The sequence below is a fragment of the Eupeodes corollae genome, chromosome 1 (genome assembly GCF_945859685.1).
Source record: "Eupeodes corollae chromosome 1, idEupCoro1.1, whole genome shotgun sequence".
In the NCBI taxonomy this organism is placed as follows: domain Eukaryota; kingdom Metazoa; phylum Arthropoda; class Insecta; order Diptera; family Syrphidae; genus Eupeodes; species Eupeodes corollae.
The window spans coordinates 128,063,202-128,084,287 of NC_079147.1; the positions used below are offsets into that span (position 1 = coordinate 128,063,202).

The 21,086-nt window shown below is 28.2% G+C and overlaps 1 protein-coding gene across 2 annotated transcripts in view; it reads right to left on the bottom strand.

Moving 5' to 3' along the window:
* Positions 1-1,261: 1,261 nt before the first annotated feature.
* The window catches only part of LOC129954041 (peripheral-type benzodiazepine receptor-associated protein 1-like), a 134,050-nt gene continuing 114,225 nt past the window's right edge, over positions 1,262-21,086 (bottom strand). For both annotated transcript variants that reach the window (XM_056067672.1, XM_056067671.1), the window contains 2 exons: positions 4,558-4,625; positions 1,262-3,305 (listed from right to left, as the gene is read on the bottom strand). In XM_056067672.1, coding sequence (XP_055923647.1) covers positions 2,811-3,305; positions 4,558-4,625 — 563 coding nt within the window. In that variant the 3' untranslated portion in view covers positions 1,262-2,810. The remainder of the gene's footprint in view (positions 3,306-4,557; positions 4,626-21,086) is intronic.

A 21,086-nucleotide genomic window follows, 5' to 3' on the forward strand; every position in this document is an offset into this window, starting at 1 on the left:
AATTTACAAGAAATAATATCATACTTATATTGATAAAGATTGGCCAAACTTCTTTCATGTTATACCTATACAATATTGATATTATCTTTTAAAAAAATTAAAAAATCAATTGACAATAGTTTTACAAAAAAAAAAAAATGTATGTATAGGTATAGGCCCACCTACCCTTATAATCAGAATTTATTTGTAGTCAAAAAGTTGAAAGTAAAAGGCTCTTAAGCTGCTTGAACTCGGTAAAAATATTTGTATTTGTCCAATGACCAGTTCACCTCTTTTCCACCATTTGAATTTTTTTTATTGTGAAAAGGAGTTTTGTTTCCATTTTACGAAAGGCTTTGTCTGCTACAATGCCAAAATGCTTACCGAAAATCATGTTTTATAATTATTATACATCCTTTTTAAGTAATTATTTTCCATTTAAAAACGACCCTTATTTTGAATAATTTAAACAATAAATGAGTTTTATGTAAATTAATTTTGAATCAACTTATATGTAAGAGCAAGGTTGTGCGACTTAATATTGTTTTATTTATTGATGTTTAGATGTCAAATGATAAACAGGTTATCGCAGGAATTCTTTTCTTTTCGGTACAATATTTAAGTCAATCTTGAGGTTATTTAATTATAAAGTAACAATAAATAACACATTTGAATTCGGTCCGCTGTATCAGTAACAAAATTAATGTCTTAAAATATCGCTTAATAATTGTGGATAAAATGTTCACTACATATTTATTTTCGCATCCAAGCAACTTTCAACAAATCTAATTTGTAGATCAAGACAAGATTTTTTTTTAATTAAAAAAGGTAGTTTTTCATTTTTTTTGTTCAATACAATTATACAATACTAATGTGCGATTAATTAAAATTATTAAAGTAATGCATACAAAAAAGACAAATTTAAATACAAAACTTTTTCTGGAAGTTTTCAATTACACCGAAGACCAAAAAGTTAATCTTAAAATAAAAAAGAGTATTTTGTAAACTGTGCAACAATATAAGGTTATTTAACGGCAATTTAAAAATTTAAGTTGTCTGATTTCAATAGATTTTAACATAAAACAAAAAAAAAAAACAATATAATAAGGATTCTTAAGATTAGTTAAATTTATCGATTTGGTGAAAACGATAAAAAATTGCAATAAACTTTGAAGTAACATTATGTGTATATATATATATATATATATGTACACATTATTAATAGGTTGATTGTATTTATAGATTATTTATCCATTTATTAAGAAACATTACAAGCAGTTAGTTCCAGTTTCATGCTTTACAACACAACATGAAAATGTTAAGAATTTATTACATAAAATTAGGTTCTTTTCTGAATGCAGATCACAAATAATTTTGTCTCGGAATTATGTGTGTAAGTATAAACAGAAAATATTAATATTTAACAAAGAAGATGGCTAGTTTTATTATGAGCTTTAATATCAGATACATTCAAAGGGACTAAGACTTACAAAGTTTGAAACTTTAATATTAGTCTACTCAGTTCAACATACTTATAAATAAAAAGATTAAATCTTATTATACAATCAAATTAAAATGTTTACCTTATACTTCTACTTTCTTATGTTCAACTTTTGAAATTAGATTTAATTGATTTCAAATACAAAAATTTATTATTTAGTACATTTTAAGGTTTAGTTCCTTACATTTTGTATTGCAGTTATTAGTTTTGGAAATCAAAACTAAAAAAATGACAAATTGCATTCAAGAAGTATAAAATAATTAATTACATACGCACATACATGTACAGGGTGTTTCACAATCATCTCCTCAGATGACAGCCATATTTTGTTGCGGTGATTTTAAGCCAAAAGACTTGTGAAGTAATGTTATTGTTTTCGCTCTCTTTTCAAGTTATAAAGTTCTGTACTTTTGTATCAGTATCTTAGAAAAATATTTTACGCAATTTAAAATATTACAAAGGATTTTTCAAGAACAGTTAAAAACAAGCATTTTTTAGTGTGGGAGGGGGTCTATCTTCCCCCGTTTAAGCGGGAGGGGCAATTAAAAAAATATTACTTAAAACGGAAAAAATAGTTAACAGCAAAATACAAAAATTGAGAGCCAAGTAAAATTTGCCAAAGTAAAAACCACTTAAAGAAATAAATATTAAGATCATTAAAACCATCATAACTCACATAAAGGAAGCGAAAGCGATAAGATTACCAAATAATTGTATCTCCTTAAAGTGACCTCAATAACAAATGGTTGCCTTATATGGCTAGAACTGTGGAACCCGCTCTATAAGCAACATTAATTCATGAAATCCTACATTTACTTTTCTGCCATTTTTAGTTTTATAATATTTCATATCTATGTACATATTTATATTATTTAATTTTGTAGTTATTCTAATATTTATTAATGTTTACGAATGTACATAGAAATAACGTATCTTTATCTTTCATAGACAATCGATTTATATTTTCTTTTGCCTACTAGCTATTTGTTTGCAAGCACGAAGATGGACGACAAAACGACATGATTATAAAAAAAGAAGCATCCTTTAGACAGTATTTCTTTTCACTTAAACTAAGCATCCATTTTTTCTCCATGGAGTGCAGTAGGTAGTTTTTATTACATTTTTTAATGGTAAATATGTTATTAATAATTGTTTAGACACTACATCGTTTTTTTCGTGCAATCTCTTTTGGTCTTAAAAGAAACAAACCTATGCTTATTCAGAGAAGAATTATTTATATTACATGTTTATCAAATCTTTATTATATGTATTTGCTAATTTTATCTTAAATAGCAGCTTTAAAAAAATCAGAACTGTGTAATGTCCAGGGTTATTTACCAAATCCAAATTTTCCAAAAATGGAATCTTTTGCTTTTGACAGCATTTCACCCCCTGGAGCAGCAGCAGCCATGACATTCAATTTTGACATAAATCCTGGAACTTGACCGGGCTGCTGCTCTTGAGGATTTTGTTGAATATTTTGCTGGGTATACTGTTGTTCATTTTGTTGTTGCTGGTTTCCTCCACCAAATATCCCTCCAAGCCCTTGTGACTGTTGCTGCATTGGCTGTTCAGTATTGGGTGGAACTTTTGAATCCATTTTAGGTTTCGAACCAAAAAGTCCTCCTGTGGCAGCCTGTGTAGCGCCAGAAAGTAAGCTTGTTGCTCCAGAGAAAAGACCACCCCCAGAAGCCTGTGATGTCGGTATAGATTGCTGTTGATATTGTTGAGAAGTAAAGTCTTGTTGTTTCTGATTTGAAGATGAATATTGTTGATATATCGCGTTATTGCCATCGGCGCTCATCCCTCCGGCTCCCGTTATCACCTATGAAAATGAATATGAATGTATTAGAATAACTTATTTAAAACCGTTTGTTGATACGAAACTTTAATATTTAAGTTCAATATAAACGCTTATGTTCTAATTCTTCCTCAGCATTAACTGTGACATAAGCTCGTATGTTGAACTTTAATACACAAATAAGTTTTGTTTCAGCAAAATAATTTTGAGTATTTGAAATATTCAAATTAGGGCTGTATGAATGATATGAATTTAAAGTTTTAAAGCTTTTTTAAACATTTTTTTTAATAAACAAAATGTGAAACTACAAAAATATATGTATTTTCAACCACGATTTCAAAACACTTGCATATATGTATATTTTATAAAAGCTAAGCTGCTTAAAATTTCAATTGGGTATGGGGCCTACTGAATGGATCAACTTTAAGGTTTGAATTAACAATGAGCAAATGTAAAAACCCATTCCTTGGAACGGGAAATAAGATCTGGATAATTCAAGCAAACATATTATTTTATATATCTATGAATTGAATGTATTTGCAAACGTGCACTTTCCAACGTTGCAAAATAGAAATATTTTTAAAGAAACTTATACGGAATGCACGCATGTTTGGTCTTAAAGATGTTAAAGCTAATGCACTTCATGACAGGTATTTTGTGCATTAACTTTAGGGAGGTATACATGTACATAAGTGGCAGTATTGGTTGGATGAGAGGTGTGTTTAAGTAATATACCAAACCAAACATTTAAACTAAAAATTATATTATATCACAGAAACAACCATTTATGGAAAAAATCATAACTATAAGTAAAGAATGTAAATGTTTAATTAAACGTTAACATAAAGATTAAAGCTATAGGCAAAATAATTTCGTCAGAATGTCAACATTATACATTTATATACATTTCATATACTCTACTAATAACCATGTGTTTAAAAAGGTTACTTAAAAGAGAAATAATTAGTTATTAAAATATGTATTAAGCACAATTAATGTTTTTTTTTAAATGTTTATATTTAAAACACAGAGCAACAACTAGAAAGTAGGTACAGCAATACAAAACAAAAACGAAACTTATATTTTTAAAAAATGTAATACATGTAATACTGTAGAACAAAAATCCAAATTGTGTTTATAAACTAAAGGATAGAAGTTTTAAATTGCAAGTAAAAATATCTTAGTTTTGCTAGTCAAAAACTGAAGGAATATTCCAATTCAAAATGATTGTAAATGCTTAAAAAGAAATTATGGGTAAGTTAGAAAGAGTATTTACCTGCGTTGAGTGATCGGGGGCAGGATGGCCCGTGTTGTCTAACAGTGTAGGGGAAGCAGGGCGAGCATCTATAGCAACAAATAACATAAAGACTTCACATTTACCACAGCAGACCATTAAAAAAATTTTTGTACACGAAAAAAACATATATTTCTTTTTTTCTTAAACAAAATCATATGCGTTTGACACTGCAAATCAGTGCTTAATCTATAAAAGTGCAAAATAAAAGTTAAACAAAAAATGCATTAAGCTAACACCTCCAGCTAAATTTGCAATCAATTTTGTTCACATTTATATCTTATAATTTATTTAAAATTGAAACAGAATGTGTGTATTTTATTGTCAGATCCGTAAACATGGTTTTTAATAGTTGGTTAAAATTATAATTTGAGTATCTGAGACAAACTGATGAATGAAAATAGTGTTGTAAATTGCGATGGTTACGTCTAAGTTGGGGCGTTATATGCTATAACAAGTTACTCGTGTAAAGTGAACATTTTCGCATATCTCATAGGAGCTAAGCAGCTAAAGTACGTCCCCTTGCAATATACACCTCTTCAATCATCTTTGTGTAACCACACAAATCATAGTTACTTATGTCATGCCATTGAAAAATTACTAAAAACACTCATGAGTGTTTTTGACAATTACAAATAGAAGGGACACCGGGCAGATCCTGCTCTAGATGGCGACACTTATTGCTTATAAGCTTTGTATATACAAACTATAGATATAGAACTCTTATGGAATATTAATTTTTAGTTCATTGATGGTTGACAGGCAGAAGTTACAGAAGTTAAAGCGAAAACAAAGTTGAGGAAAAGAGTTGGTTGTATTATTTTCACTCTTGTAAGAAACCAAGGGAGTAAGGGAAACAAAAAAACAATATATTTGTTTACGTTTTTTTTTGTTTGGTGTCATGGAGATATTCATATGTATTGAACTATGTATGTTTGGTTTTGTTGGATTTGATTTCAAATTTTCAAATTTATGAAATCTAAAATAATTCAAATTTTTTCAATACCTACAATGTTGTCAAATTTTGAATATTCTACATACATAGTTGCATATTTAAATATAGGCAATAGATTTTTGTTGTTTTTTTCTTTTCATTTTTTGGAAAGAAACAATACGTTAGGTAGGGAGTCAGTTGTAGGAGGAAGGTAAAATTTGTGTTACTAGTAAGTTGGAAATGTATGTATGTAGGTACAAATTTGAAAACACTAATTGGATAATGTTTATAAATTTGTACCTATGCACATGTAGGTATAGATATAGCTACATTTTTATCATAGGTTGTTCGTGTTGCGTATATTTTTGTGAGCATAGTTATTTTATTAGTATTATAGGTACACACATACACATGTATGTAATGTATATAGAAAACTTAAGGTTAACTTTTTCTAAAAGTTTTAATAAATGTTATCAACAGTATTTTGTATTAAAAAAATTACATTTGAAGACAATATAGTTTCGACTGTCCTCGAAATATTCGAAGCAAAAAAACTAACCAATTGTTAGTTGTGTTTTTTAGTTTTGTTGAATTGGTGTCAATTAGATCTTTTTTTTTTAATTTTACCAAGTTGAAGGCAATTTAATTTTCCGAAAAATTGATCCATGAACGATATTCTTATTTGACTTATTTATCCAACGATTAAAATAGTTTAATGTTGAAAGTTAATAATTATGACTAAAGTAATAATAATAAAAAGACACACACTAATTAAACCTTTTACAAAATATTTATAAAAATATTTTGTGTAAGATAAATAATTTAAAGTCAATATTTTTCTTGTCCTCTGGTCTTTCAATACTTAAGTAAACAACCATTTATAATTTGTTTTGTTTTTGTAGGTTTTCATGTTTTTTTTCTATAAATTAAAAAAAATTTCTAAAAATTAACTAAAAGTTACCAACAATCTTCGATTTTTATTAAAATTATACCAGATGCCGAAAACGTAATTCTTTCATACGTAATTCGTTGCATACAATAACTTTAGAGATTTTTTATATCATTTTATGTTTATAAAATACTTGGTTTTACAATTGTTATTTTTTTTATTTGTTTTGTTTATTTATAAAAAAAACGGTTAGTTAAATTTGTCACAACATTGTATCAGTTTGGTATCACAACACATTATATAATATAATAATGATGAAAAAACACGTGCTCAATTTTTGTTGGAGTCCTATCTGCAACTTTCTGTGTTATTATGTATCTGCATAACAAACTTAATTTGAAGTCGACATCTCTACTGGTTTTTGAGATATGGTCGACGAAAAAAGCTTCCCGAACGTACGTATGTACGTACGTACATCCGTACGTACATATATCTCTCTAAAATTTTTTTATTTAGATTCCTTGAAACGGCAAACACAAAACGGACCGATTACAATACTTCGTATGTCAAGTTAAAAATGACTGTTTTGCGTGAATCTTTTGACAATATTTTAATCTTAAAAGAGTCAACAAAATTTGAAAATGGTAGAGAGAAATGTCTGGTTTTTAAATTTAAGGAAGAACGTGCATTAAAGCACATATTTTGTCTAGAAATTAAATAGAAACAAATTAAGGTAAGTGAGTAAGTTGGGGAGAAACTTAAGTATGGCACTGAAAAAGTGCAGAATGACTTTTCACTTCAGTTATTACTATTAAATTAATAGATAGAAACGTTTGTTATGTTTTTCAATTTGCCATTAGTTCAACGAAAGTGTTACTTTTGCTGTCCTTGGCACATTTATATTCTTGATATTCGTGTTTAAATGTTAGTTTTAGAGCTTTCAAATCAAATTCACTTCAAAAAGTAGATTAAGAATGTCTTACAATATTTATTTGCTTAACAAAAAAAAAAAATAAGATGGATCTGAAGACGAGTTTCAGAAAATTAAAAGCAATTAGCGATCTCTTATTCAAGGTTTCTTCTTAAGAACCTTAGAAAAGACCTTAAGAAAATAATTTATATTTTTCCTAAATTGAAAATAAGTAGGTATTTTAGTTGTTTTTGACAGCAAATCGCTTTTTGGTGAATATCACTAAATTACTTAAAAATCTTTAGATAAAGTCTTTTTTATGCAACTTAACTGTATGAGCTCCAAGGATCGTTCATTTATCAAAAAATAAAGATTTTCCGCTGCGCGATTGGAATAAAGTCATCACCCCTACAGCGCCCCTAATCCGCCATTGACTTATATCTGTCTTCTTTTTAAATATACTATATCCATAGCGTATTCTTTTCATTTCAATAACAATAATTCCTAATTTCATTTGATCAAATATACATAAATGTAGATACATATGTACATTTATACCTAAGAAAAACAAAAACATTTTACCTACTTCCTTTTTGTTTTGAAAATATACGTATTTTAACGTATTTGGGTTTCATACATCGACAATCGGCTAACAGACAACAGTTACAATATTTAAATTTGAATTTGCTATTTGGCTTATTGGTATTTGTTTTTATTTTTGCTCTGTACATAATACATAAATAAATAAACAAAAAATGTGTCTTTATTGTCTCCCTCCAACCATAGCTACTTTTGTATACATTTTTTGTTTTGAATTATCAAATTGTCTCCAAATTTCCCCCATTTAAAATTCTCCACAAACTTTGCATATTTAGTTCATTGACGCTTTGTATATAAACTGAATAGTATTATCATGGAACAGAAAATTTTGGTACGAAAGGCGGACCATGAGGGCGCTGTGTGTACGAAAATTTGGTGTGGAATCTAAGAGCGACTGGAAGTATAAAAATATTGAAATAAATAAATAAAATAAATTACTCAAATGTAAACAAAAATCAGTCGTTGCCAACGTTACCTGAGATTTGTTTTATTCATACCTATCAGATTTTCTATTTTTGTGAAATCTGAAAATTTAAAAGCAACGTTTTCAAATTTAAGTTTTGCTACGTTGCCATATTTTGAAATTTTCCATAGTAAATACATTCGATTCGATGTAGGTATTTTTTAAATTTGTTTTTTTTTTTTTATTGTAATGTAATGTTAAGGAGTGGGTGGGTTATGTAGGTATGTAGAAAGCTAAGTATTAAGGAGGTTGGTGTGTATTAAGCTGCATTGTTAGGACTTAAGTCATTTCGTAATTGGAGTTGATGATGATGACTCAAGCTAGAATTAAACAATCAATTTAAAGGGCCAACGCGTTGGCTCTGTGACGTCATAAAACCATATAAATATTCTGTATCAACGCACGCACCGTCAACGTTCACAGCGTCAATGCTTAAGTAGTTGATTATCACACGATTAGACAAAATAATATTTATTTAATCCAACGTTATTTTTATTTTGTTTCATATTAGGGTGTGAAAGAATGTTAAAATTGGTACAGTATAAGCATATTACATAATTGTTGTGTGGTTTTTAATTATTGTAGATCTACAAATGACGTCTATTTTACGTCAAAGAGTCAACGCGTTGACCGTTTACGTTGACCTCCTAATAGTAGCTTCAGACTTTTTTCTTTAATATTTTGCAGTGCGAAACAACTATGTTAAAATTGGAAAAAATGAGAATTTATGCATGTTTACCTATTTTAAAACATATTTTCTATATATTTATCCTTTTGGAGTTAAAATAGGTATATGAATAAGTACGATAGTATTTGTTTAGGTTGGCAGGTTGTTGCGTAGATAAAAATTGAAGGAAGTTAAATAAAAATATATTAAACCAAAAAGGTAACAAAATTAGTTTAAGAACCTACTATTTTCCTTACCCTCATTTTGGTTGTTTCAAAAAACGGACAAATAGCTAAAGATTACTACACTATCTTCTTCTTAATTCTTGCGTTCTTAGGAAAAAGGACAAATGGCTTTGGTTTGTCAGGTGTAATTAATTATTTAAGTAATCACGTTACAAAAATGACATTCTTATTTTAAGGAATTTAATTAAGGAATAAAGATTAAAAAACCTTAACATTGAAGAAATGCACATCAAATTTCAAATCAAAATTAAATTAATTTTTTATATCTAACTTAATCTTTGTCAATTTTAATTTTCACCTCAATTACTATTGATTTATTTTTATGGTGCTAACATCAAATCAACTAAAAAGAGTTTTTAAATAAGTGACCATTAAAGCTGTGATTTGAACATGAATATATCGAGCTCTTCCCGCATATTTTTATCGTAAGCACCAAAATAAATTTAATCGTAAACGATAAATTAAAAGCTTACTGCTGTTTCTTGAAATAACTTGTACCCATAGTCGGTTTTGGAAATTATTAATTTTGCTTAAGTTAAGAGATGACAATAGCCTTTAAGGCTCTATGCGTTATTAGCAAATTTTAATAATTAAGTTTTCTTTTTGATTGAAAATGTTGCTTACGATAAAATATTTTTAATATAGCGGCTGGGATGCAACCCACACTGATAACTTCCCATTCCAATTAATTACTTAACTTTTGAATTTTAAACAAGATTAATTTTACCAGATGTCAAAAACTTTATTTTTCGTTACATACAATTGATTTGGAGATAAAATCATTTTTTGTTCGTAAAATTTTCGGGTTTACCAAAATATTTACTTTTTTTTTCAAATAACTATGTCAGAAAAACCACCCACGCAATTTTCTTGAGAGCCCTTTTTGCATCTTTCTACATTATTATCTGTATAACAAAATTTATTTCAAGTCCATATCTCTACTGGTTCTTGAGCTATGGACGACGAAAAAACGTCGCGAACGTACACACGCAAGCACAGACAACATTTTCAATTTGACAAATCGGACCCATTATTCCTATATTAGGTTAAAAATGTTCGCACTATTATTAACATGGTTTAAAAATATTTGTCTCATTTGAAAATGATTCGAAAAAATGGGGAAAACCTTCATTTTTCTAATTGGCAACCACAAAAAGTTTATATTCTAATTTTTCTTCTATTGTTTGTTGTGTGTTTTTTTTTTTAAATGATTTCATTGCCAATCAAAAAAACAAATTATACAAAATATAAGAAATAAATTATAACAAAAACTTATTTTTATTGACTCCCTCGAACTTTCACTGAATTTGTATACATTCTTCTCTATCTTCTGTTTTTTTGATAATCTGGAAATTTATTATTAACTTCCCATAGGAAATTATTGTAATGGGTCCGATTTGTCAAATTGAACATTTTGACATTTCTCGACGTTTCAAGGTCCCTAGAGTCGAAATAAAAGATTTTTAGAAAGATGATTGTGCGTGCGTGTGTACGTACGTTTGTACGTCCGTACGTCCGTACGTTCGCGACGTTTTTTTCGTCGTCCATAGCTCAAGAACCAGAAGAGATATCGACTTCAAATAAATTTTGTTATACAGATAAAAAGGCAGAAAGATGCAAAAAGGGCTCTCAAGAAAATTGCGTGGGTGGTTTTTTTACCATAGCAGTTTGAAAAAAAGGTGAACATTTTGGTTAACCCTAAATATCTTACGAACCAAAAACGCTAGAGACTTGAATTAAATTTAATATAATAGATTGTAACGTGATACCAAACAGGTATATTTTTTGAAAAAAATCAATATAACGGTTTTTTTTTTTAAATCAATAAAACTGAAAAAAAAAATTTGTCACCTCCAAAATTTTACGACAGAAATATAATTTTATCTCTAAAACAATTTTGTGCAACGAAGAATAATGTTTTTGACATCTGATGAAATTTTGAGAAAAATTGAATTGACAGTTTTTAAAAAAAAAAAATAAAAATCTAAAAAAAACATTACTCAAAGTTCGTAAAAATTGAATATCGACTCAAATATCTTTTCAAAAACATTAAATTTAGGCTTCAAACTTATTTTATCTTATAAGAAATATTGTTTTCAACATTCTGAAAAATTTTGAAAAAAATCGAATTGACAGTTTTTTTACAAAAAATAAAAACCTAAAAAAAAATTTATAAAAGTTGGTAAAAATTGATTTTCGACTTGAATATCTTTTCAAATCTTTGAGATATTGGCTTTAATTTACTTTTATCTTTCAAAAAATCTTGTTGTCAACATACAATTAAAGTTTGAAAAAAATCGAATTGACAGTTTTTTTTACAAAAAATAAAAACCTAAAAAAAAATTATAAAAGTTGGTAAAAATTGATTTTCGACTCAAATATCTTTTCAAAACTTTGAGATATTGGCTTTTATTTACTTTTATCTTTCAAATAATCTTGTTGTCAGCATACAATTAAAGTTTGAAGAAAATCGAATTGACAGTTTTTTTACAAAAAATAAAAACCTAAAAAAAAATTATAAAAGTTGGTAAAAATTGATTTTCGACTCAAATATCTTTTCAAAACTTTGAGATATTGGCTTTAATTGACTTTTATCTTTCAAAGAATCTTGTTGTCAACATACAATTAAAGTTTGAAAAAAATAAAATTGACAGTTTTTTTACAAAAAATAAAAACCTAAAAAAAATGTATAAAAGTTGGTAAAAATTGATTTTTGACTCAAATATCTATTTAAAAATTTTAAGTATTGGCTTTAAAGTAATTTTATCTCATAAGAAATATTGTTGGTAAAATTTAAAAAAAAAATTGAATTGACAGTTTTTGTTACAAAAAATAAAACTCAAAAAAAAAAAAAAAAAAAAACAATACTAAAACTTCGTAAAAATTTACTTTCGACTCAAATATCTTTTCAAAACTTAAAAATATTGGCTTGAAATTTATTTTATTTCACAGAAAATATTGTTTTCGATATTCAGTAATTTTTATATAAAAATCCAACAGTCCGTTTTTTCATATAAAAAATAAAATCTACAAAAAGAGTACCCAAATTTGGTAAAAATTGATACGAGTACATAAAGACAAACTTTTAAGCAAGACAAATCGACAGACGGGATGGGAAGTTATCAGTGTGGGTCGCATCCCAGCCTCTTTTTTATATTGGAATTTTCACTCATTTTTGCCCCCACCTCAATAGATTCCACATGCAAAACATGTAGAACGAATTGTTTAGGAAGTCGTAAGAAGATGTCAGGTCGAGCGTTCCTTCCTCTTGATAGTAGGTACTATTCAAATTAATATACAAGGATTGACGTTTGCCCAAACGTCGCTTCGTTCGTTCCTCTTCATGATAGTACTTTTTATTTTAATTTGAGTAGTAATATCATGAAACACAAAATTTTGGTACGAAAGGCGGACCATGGGGGCGCTGCCTGTACGACAATTAGAGTGGAATCTAAGAGCGGCTGGAAGTATAAAAATATTGAAATAAATAAAAAAAATAAATTACTCAAATGTAAACAAAAATCAGTCGTTGCCAACGTTACCTGAGATTTGTTTTATTCATAGCTATCAATGTATAGAAGATATGCATACACAATACATTTAGTTGTATGTGTTTTAGATTTGCCTTTGTATTATTATGAAAACTATAGTACTCTCATGAGCAAATTTTCTTAGGGCGACCTATTGCCGAGCCATTGGCGCTAGTATCGAAAGTGGAGACATTTCGGGGGAGCGAGAGACAAATATTATTTCCATCTCCATAAGCAGCCAGAAGAATAAGGGAGATAATTATTTTTCCACCCAAAATGTCTACACAATTTCCTTTCATTCTATTTGAGTCTATCCTTGTATATGTTTTCATATACAAAGCTTCCATATGAAGGCCAATGAATTTGTTTTTGTTTTTTCTTTATATCAATGGACTTTTATATGGAAAACGGCAAAGTAAACAAAAATGTCTCAATATTGTGTCTAATAAGGGGATGAATGAAATTTTTGTATGCTTACATCACCTGTTAAGGATCTTTTACCGATTTTTGTTTTTATTTACATTCATAAGGCTCTTCTCCTTGTATACGATCTTTATGCATACATATATGCACAATATGGTTTGTATTATGTATTCAAAGCTACGATGCGATTTTTGTCTTGCAGATCTTTGTAAAGAAGAAGAATATGGGGGTAGTTATACGTTTGGATATAGTTATGTATATTTTGGCTGGTAGGTATTTTATTTTTATTTGGCACTAAGTTTTTCTGCAATATTTGAAGATTAGATTTGCTTCACCTTTAAAGTTTTTTCTTGTAGATAAATATCAATTGATAGGTGATTTTTTTCCAGGATGTGGGTTTAATTTCAAATTTAAAATATAAAGGGTATTGGTAGGTAAGAAGGTATTTCATAAAATTTCAAAAGGAATTCCTACTAGTATCCGGACAGTGATAATATCCGTGCACTTAACAATTTGTTTGAGATTAGTAGATATTTAGGTACAGTTTTTATAAATATGTAGTTTAAAATAAAAACAAACATTTTGTGTTTGTTTTTTTTTCGTAAATTTCTCTGGAGTTTAATTTTATTATTAGTACCTATGTACATATATTTCAAAACAGTAGTAAAACTTTATGTTTATTCCAAATATATAGAAAAATTACCAAAAATTTAAAAAATTTGCTCTGAAAGAAAAAAAATGCATATGCTAAAATTTAGATATCTTACCACTGAGACAAAGTCATCAAATTTATGTAGGTAAGTACAATTACAAAGTGTAATATTTCTCTAAAAATAAAGATCCACACAAAGTTTATGTAAGCTTAAAAATGGGCCAGGGTATGTTTACTAAAATAAAAGAAAGCATTTCCTTACATCCTTGATAACTAACTATTGTAAAAATACCTACACATAGCATAATATCATAAGAACTTAAGTAAAACTGTTTCCAAATTTGTCGTTGAATCACATTTTTGAATGGAAGTTATAACTACCTATAGGTACTTTATAAACTCAATTATTTGTGTTAATTTTTAAAACAAAAGATTTTAAAAGTTATTCATCCCATTTAAAAAAATCGCTACCATTAAAAAACGTCCAAGCTAAAATTTCCTTAAATTACGCGATAATAGGAAGTATGTTTACTATCTTTTTATACGTGTACAAAATTTAACATGAATCTAAATATTTTATTTCACTATAAGTTGTCAATAATTGTGTAACTAGCTTTTCAGTTTAATATCAATAAACAAATTTGTTTATTAAAAAAAAACATCGTTCTAAGACTTTTTAGATTTAAACTGCTTTATGTAAGAAAGGCTTAGGCGATCAAATATTTATTACCTATTAATTCATAACAATGCAATACCTACATATTTACTTGCCTATAATTTACTTAAGGTGGCGCTACAGTCCTGTGTGAACTTGCTATAATAGTTCAAGTTATAATTCCCTGATACAATCCTCAAATCATCAAAAATATAAAATCTTAACCAAGAATATAAAATTCCTTTCCTACACTAAATCGCAATTCACCTGCTTTTGTCTTATAATCTTTGTATAGAAAGTCTATCGTATTGCGTATATAAAAATATAACCAAACCAAAATACAAACACAAACAAACAAATGTGTATTCCTTTCGCACTCAGACTTTCGTTAATTCACTATAGTCTTTCTCTATTGCAATCGATTTCTCCATTAATGTCTTCGCTAGACATTTCACAAAAAATATGTAGATGCCGCCCTATTCGACTTCCACCATAAAGAGTACTATGGTTTTCATATACAAAGGATTTGTTAGCAGAAAATTGTATTCATTTGACTATTTTTGTGAAATCTGAAAATTTAAAAGCAACGTTTTCAAATTTAAGTTTTGATACAATGCTTCGTTGCCATATTTTGAATTTTTCCAAAGCAAATACATTCGATGTATGTAGGTATTTTTTAACTTTATTTTTTGTTTTTTATTGTAATGTAGTGGGTCGGTAGGTATGTAGAAAAGTAAGTATTAAGGAGGTTGGTGTGTATTAAGCTGAATTGTAAGGACTTAAGTCGGTTCGTATTTGGAGTTAAGTCATGACTTAAGCTAGAATTCAGCAATCAACTTAAGGGGCCAACGCGTTGACTCTGTGACATCATAAAAACATATAAATATTTTGTGTCAACGCACGCATCGTCAACGTTCACAGCGCAATGCTTAAGATGTTGACTATCACACGATTAAACAAAATAATATTTATTTAAGCCAACGTTATTTTTTTTTCATATTAGGGTGTGAAAGAATGTTAAAATTGGTACAGTGTAAGCATATTAAATAATTATTGTGTGGTTTTTAATTATTGTAAATCTACAAATGACGTCTATTTTACGTCAAATACTCAACTCAAGAAAATAGGTTTATGAATAAGTACGATAGTATGTGTTTAGTTTGGCAGGTTGTTACGTAGATAAAAATGTATAAGGAAGTTTCTAGAGAATAATGTTGTTAAATTAATGTATTAAACCAAAAAGGTAACAAAATTAGTTTAAGAACCTACAATTCTCCTCAACCTCATTTCGGTTGTTTCAAAGAACGGACAAATGGCTAAAGATTACTACACTATCTTCTTCTTGCTTCTCGCGTTCTTAGGAAAAAGAGTAAATGATTTTGGCTCGTCAGGTGTAATTAATTATTTAAGTAATCACGTTGCAAAAATGACATTCTAATTTTAAGGAATTTAATTAAGGAATAAAGATCAAAAAACCTTAACATTAAAGAAATACACATCAAATTTCAAATCAAAATTAAATTAATTTTTTATTTCTAACTAATTCTTTGTCAATTTTAATTTTCACCTCAATTACTATGGATTTATTTCTCTGGTGCTAACATCAAATCAAGTTTAAATAAGTGACCATTAAAGCTGTTATTTGAACTTGAATATATTTTCAATATAGCGGCTATGATGCAACCCACACTGATAACTTCCCATTCCGATTAATTACTTAACTGTTGGATTTTAATAAAAGCTAGGTAAATGTCGGAAATAATATTTTCCTTGAGATAAAATTAGTTTGAAGCCAATGTTTTTAATTTTTGAAAAGGTATTTGAGTTACATTTTTACCAAGCTTTAGTATTGTTTATTACATACAATTATTTTGGAGATGAAATCATTTTTTGTTCGTATAATTTTCGAGGTGAAAAATATTTTGTTCTTCAGTTTTTTTGATTTATAAAAAAAACATTAATTGGAATTTTTCCCAAAAATATATTTGTGATATTTCCTTTTCTCAAATTGCTATGTCAAAAAAACCACCAACGCTTTCTGCATTTTTCTGCATTATTATCTGTATAACAAAATTTATTTCAAGTCCATATCTCTACTGGTTCTTGAGCTATAGACGACGAAAAAACGTTTTATTTCCAAACCAATTTTGTGCAACGAAAAATAAAGTAAAAATGGTAAAATTTTGAGAAAAATCCAATTGGCAGCTTTTTTTTTATAAAAAATAAAAACCTAAAAAAACATTACTCAAAGTTGGTAAAAACTTAATTTCGACTCAAATATCTTTTCAAAACTTTGAGATATTGGCTTTAAACTACTTTTTAATTTAAAAAAAATATTGTTGTTAACATTCAGTAAAATTTTGAGAAAAATCGAATTGACAGTTTTTTTTACAATAAAAAAATTAACAAACAAATCAATAAAAGTTGGTAAAATTGATTTTCGACTCAAATATCTTTTCAAAAATTTGAGATCATGGTTTCCAACCAATTTTAATTTATAAGGAATATTGTTTTCAACATCCTGAAAAATTTTGAGAGCAAATTGACAGTTTTTAAAAATAATAAAAACCTAAACAAGAAAATTAATAAAATTTGGTAAAAATTGATTTTCGACTCAATACAATTTTGAGAAAAATCGAACTGAAACTAAAAAAAAATTAAAACCTAACAAAAAAACAATTCTTTGTAAAAATTTACTTTTAACTCAAATAGCTTTTCAAAATTAAAAATATTGTCTTTAACCCTTTTTTATTTCACAGAAAATATTATTTTCGATAATTAGCAGTTTTTTTTAAAATCTAACTTTCGGTTTTTCATAAAAATCTACATGAAATAGTACGCAAATTTGGTTAAAATAGGTGTTCGTTCTTGATATCTCTCAAATTAATTTAATTCATGCAATTTGTAAAAATTGAAGAAATGCTATTAAAATTGATAAAAATTTGTTTTCGACTAAAAATCTAATTAACAAAACTAGATTTTCAAACTAAACTATTTCCTTATATTTAATATTGTTGGTTATTTTAAAATTTGTAAAAATAATTAAACTAAAAGGATGGGAAGTAATTAGTGTGGGCCGCATTAGAGCCTTTTTTTAATATTAGACAGACAATAATGGTAGATTTTAAGGTTGGGTCGCATCACAGTCTGATTCAAGAATGTCAAGACTAAGATACTTGAAAAAAAAACTGGACGAAAAGCAAAACAATTGAAATGCACGACTGGATCGCACGAACCTGCTCATGTATCCAAAGAGTCTGTTTAAATATAAAAAATAATGAATTTGCTGATCATCAAATATTATTAAGACAGTATAATGGCTTGTGCATAAAAAAAAATCGGTTCATTAGTTCTAGAGAAAACTTAAAAACAAAATTACGGTTCTCTTCTGGAGCAATTCAAAAATATGACAAATCGAAAATCTAAAATAAACATGTTACAGAAAATTAGTCGACTTAAAAAGAGTAAAAAAAGGTATAAATGAAAACACCAAGACTTGCGAAACTTATTTTATCGCAAACGTACGCCCTGCGGTTTCAACTTTCTCAGAGATAAACTTGGATTACACTTGCCCCATCCATCTTCCTTACTAAAATCAGATCAATTTTGAATACTTTGCAGGTAAAGTTGACGATTTTAAGTATTTGTTTTTCGCTTGAAAAAAAAACTGAAAATTAAATATTTTTACAAACCACATCAAATTATAGTTGCAACATTGTATCAAAACTCTAAAATAAAATTATTCCGGAGTCAAAAGCATTGTTTTTTTTCGAGACATTCCAGTCCAAAACCATTTTTGAATAAATTTTTAAGAGTTTTGTCTTGCAATTTAATTGATTAAAAAAAACTGTCAATATATTGTCAAAAATTAAAAAAAAATTAATTATTTTATTTGACAAGAGTAAGTAAGTGATCAGATCAGCTGTATATTGACATTAAAGTAATCACTGTTTAGTCCTTTCGTCCCTGTTGGGGCACATATGTCCCAGCGAAAGTTCGAACTGCTCTGAAATTTAAAATACACTTCTGATATTAGTAAAATATGTCCCAGTTTTTAGATTTACTATTTCTAACGGGTTTTTTCATACTGGAGGTGCAGTTGTGGAAATGTTTGCAAGTTTAGTCACTTTTTTTTGGTTACAGTTTTTGTGTCTTACAACTAATTTTCACGAAAAAAAATAAAATTGAGTATTTCTTAGTGTTATTTGTGAATAAAAAGTGAAAAAAAACTTATTTGATTTGTTGTGAATATATAGTAAAAATTATGTTTGTAAGGATTTGTGTTATATTACAAGTTATTTCATCATTATTGTAAAATGGGTTCTATGTGTCCCGCTGGTATTTTTCCATCATACATACATATGTGTCATAAATATATTCTGATAGTTTGTTTGTAGCTTATTTTCTAATAAATGTGTTTCGAAAAAATGATTAACAGCAAATAAAATGGCCAAAAGAGCTGCGACAAATCAAGCTGTGTCTGGCATAACGTTTTCCGATAATGAGGATGAAGGAGATTTCAGTTGTAGTAACAGCGTTTTTGAACCACCAGACAATGATTCTAATACAGAAGACGATAAGGACACTTCTTCAGAATCCACTAAAAATGACCAAAATGTTCCTAATGGAAGTCTTATTCAAGGCAACACTTTTTGGTCAAATCAAAAACCGTCTTTTGAGCTCCGACTGAAGGTTAGTTCTTGCCGCGGTTCTATCGTATATGACGACTTCAATCGTGTTGACACCTCACTAGTAATTTAAAACAAAAACAAATTGCCTCAAAGCCTTTGCAAATACATTGCTCAATGCAATAATGAACGCATTCAGATTTTGGAAAATAAAAAAACATACAATCAAAATAAAATTAACTGATGAGGAAGAAATAAAAATTGTTATTAGCTGCATGCTAATTAAGTCCTACAACAGAGTGCCTTCTACCAAAGATTATTGGTCTACAAATGTCTCGGTTAGAAATGAGGCAATACAAAATGCCATTTTACGGTAGCGGTTTGTTATGTTTATTAACAAAATGTATTTCGGCGAGCCAGAAAGCCTGATGGAGCAGGAAAAAAGTATCACATTGATGATATAGTAGGCTCTTCCAGAGCATTGACGAGAGAAGTATAAACTAGAGGGTACTAGGCCACCGGTATCACAGGTTTCACCGGTACCAATTTGCTTTCTGATCTATGCTATGCTAAATACTGGTATTATCTTGGGTTCTAGACCATGCTTAGCAAACCTTAGAACGCAAAAACGTATAATTCACGTTCACGTTAAAACGCAATAACGTAAAATTCGAGTTTAAACTTAAAATTCACTTTCACATTAAAACGCAAAAACGTAAAATTCAAGTTAAAACGTAAAATTCACGTTAAAACGCAAAAACGGGAAAATAACGTTTACGTTAAAACCCAAAATTGTAAAATTCACGTTCGGAACGCAAAAATCACCATAGAAAACTGAACAGAACATTATGTTTAAGAGTTAAGTTTTTCAGAAAAGATGGTCCATATGAGTGAAGAGAGAAAAGAATCGTTAAGTAAAAAGACATGTTAATTTTTTTTTTTTAATATTTTTTCCTTTTTTAATTAAATTTTAATATTTAAAAAAATAGTTAGTATTGCTGGTTGGGGCTTACATCCCCCTTTATAAGCTTTTATTTTTAAAGAATACAGCAGGTGGGCCAATGCCACACGATCAGTTTTATATTTCATTTTCAAGTTCTTTCGAGAATGACCCCAAGCTAGTGTATTTATTTTATTGGTACATATTAATCTTTTGTCATCAGAACAACTTACCCTTAATTTGTTTATATATTCGGTGTTTATAGTATAGTGTTTAGATGTAAGGTTCAACATTTTTTTATAGAAGTTTTGTTTGTGTAGCAAACAGTCTTTGTAATTTTGTAAAGACATTTTTTAGCCTTTTTTTATTTGTGCAGCATCTTCTATGTCTATACTATACATTTTAGCTTTTAATCCTATAAATTCCTTCATTATTCTACCATTATTTTCATCCTTCATAAATCCTAACTTTTTCACATTGAGCTGGGCAATACTGTAGCGGTTTTGGGGGTGGATAGTCTGAAGTATCAAATTTATCCATTATATCATTTCTTATATGATTGTAAAAATTTTCTTATTTTGTAAATAAATGAATCGGTATCCATGTAGGCCAAATGTAGGTTGTCAGTTAATTTAGGTTTCATGTATGCATAATGAAAGTCGTACATTTATGCTTTGAAATCTCCAAAACACAAAAAACTAAGTATATAGGCTTATTATATACACTGTGAATTCGTTTTAACTAAATAGCAGCCATGGTTTCCGAAAATTGTAATATGCTATGAAAAATGGGTTTAGCTATAAGAGCGCGACTACCGAGATGGGTGCCTTTGCTTTCTATCGAATCGACGATTCGAACATTTTTTCGTTTGTCTACATTTTCCATAGTTTTTCCGAATACAGCATTATTGCAAAGTTTACGCTGATCCTTTTTAAACTTTGTGGTGGCTTTTTTTCTTAGTTCTTTATTTATATC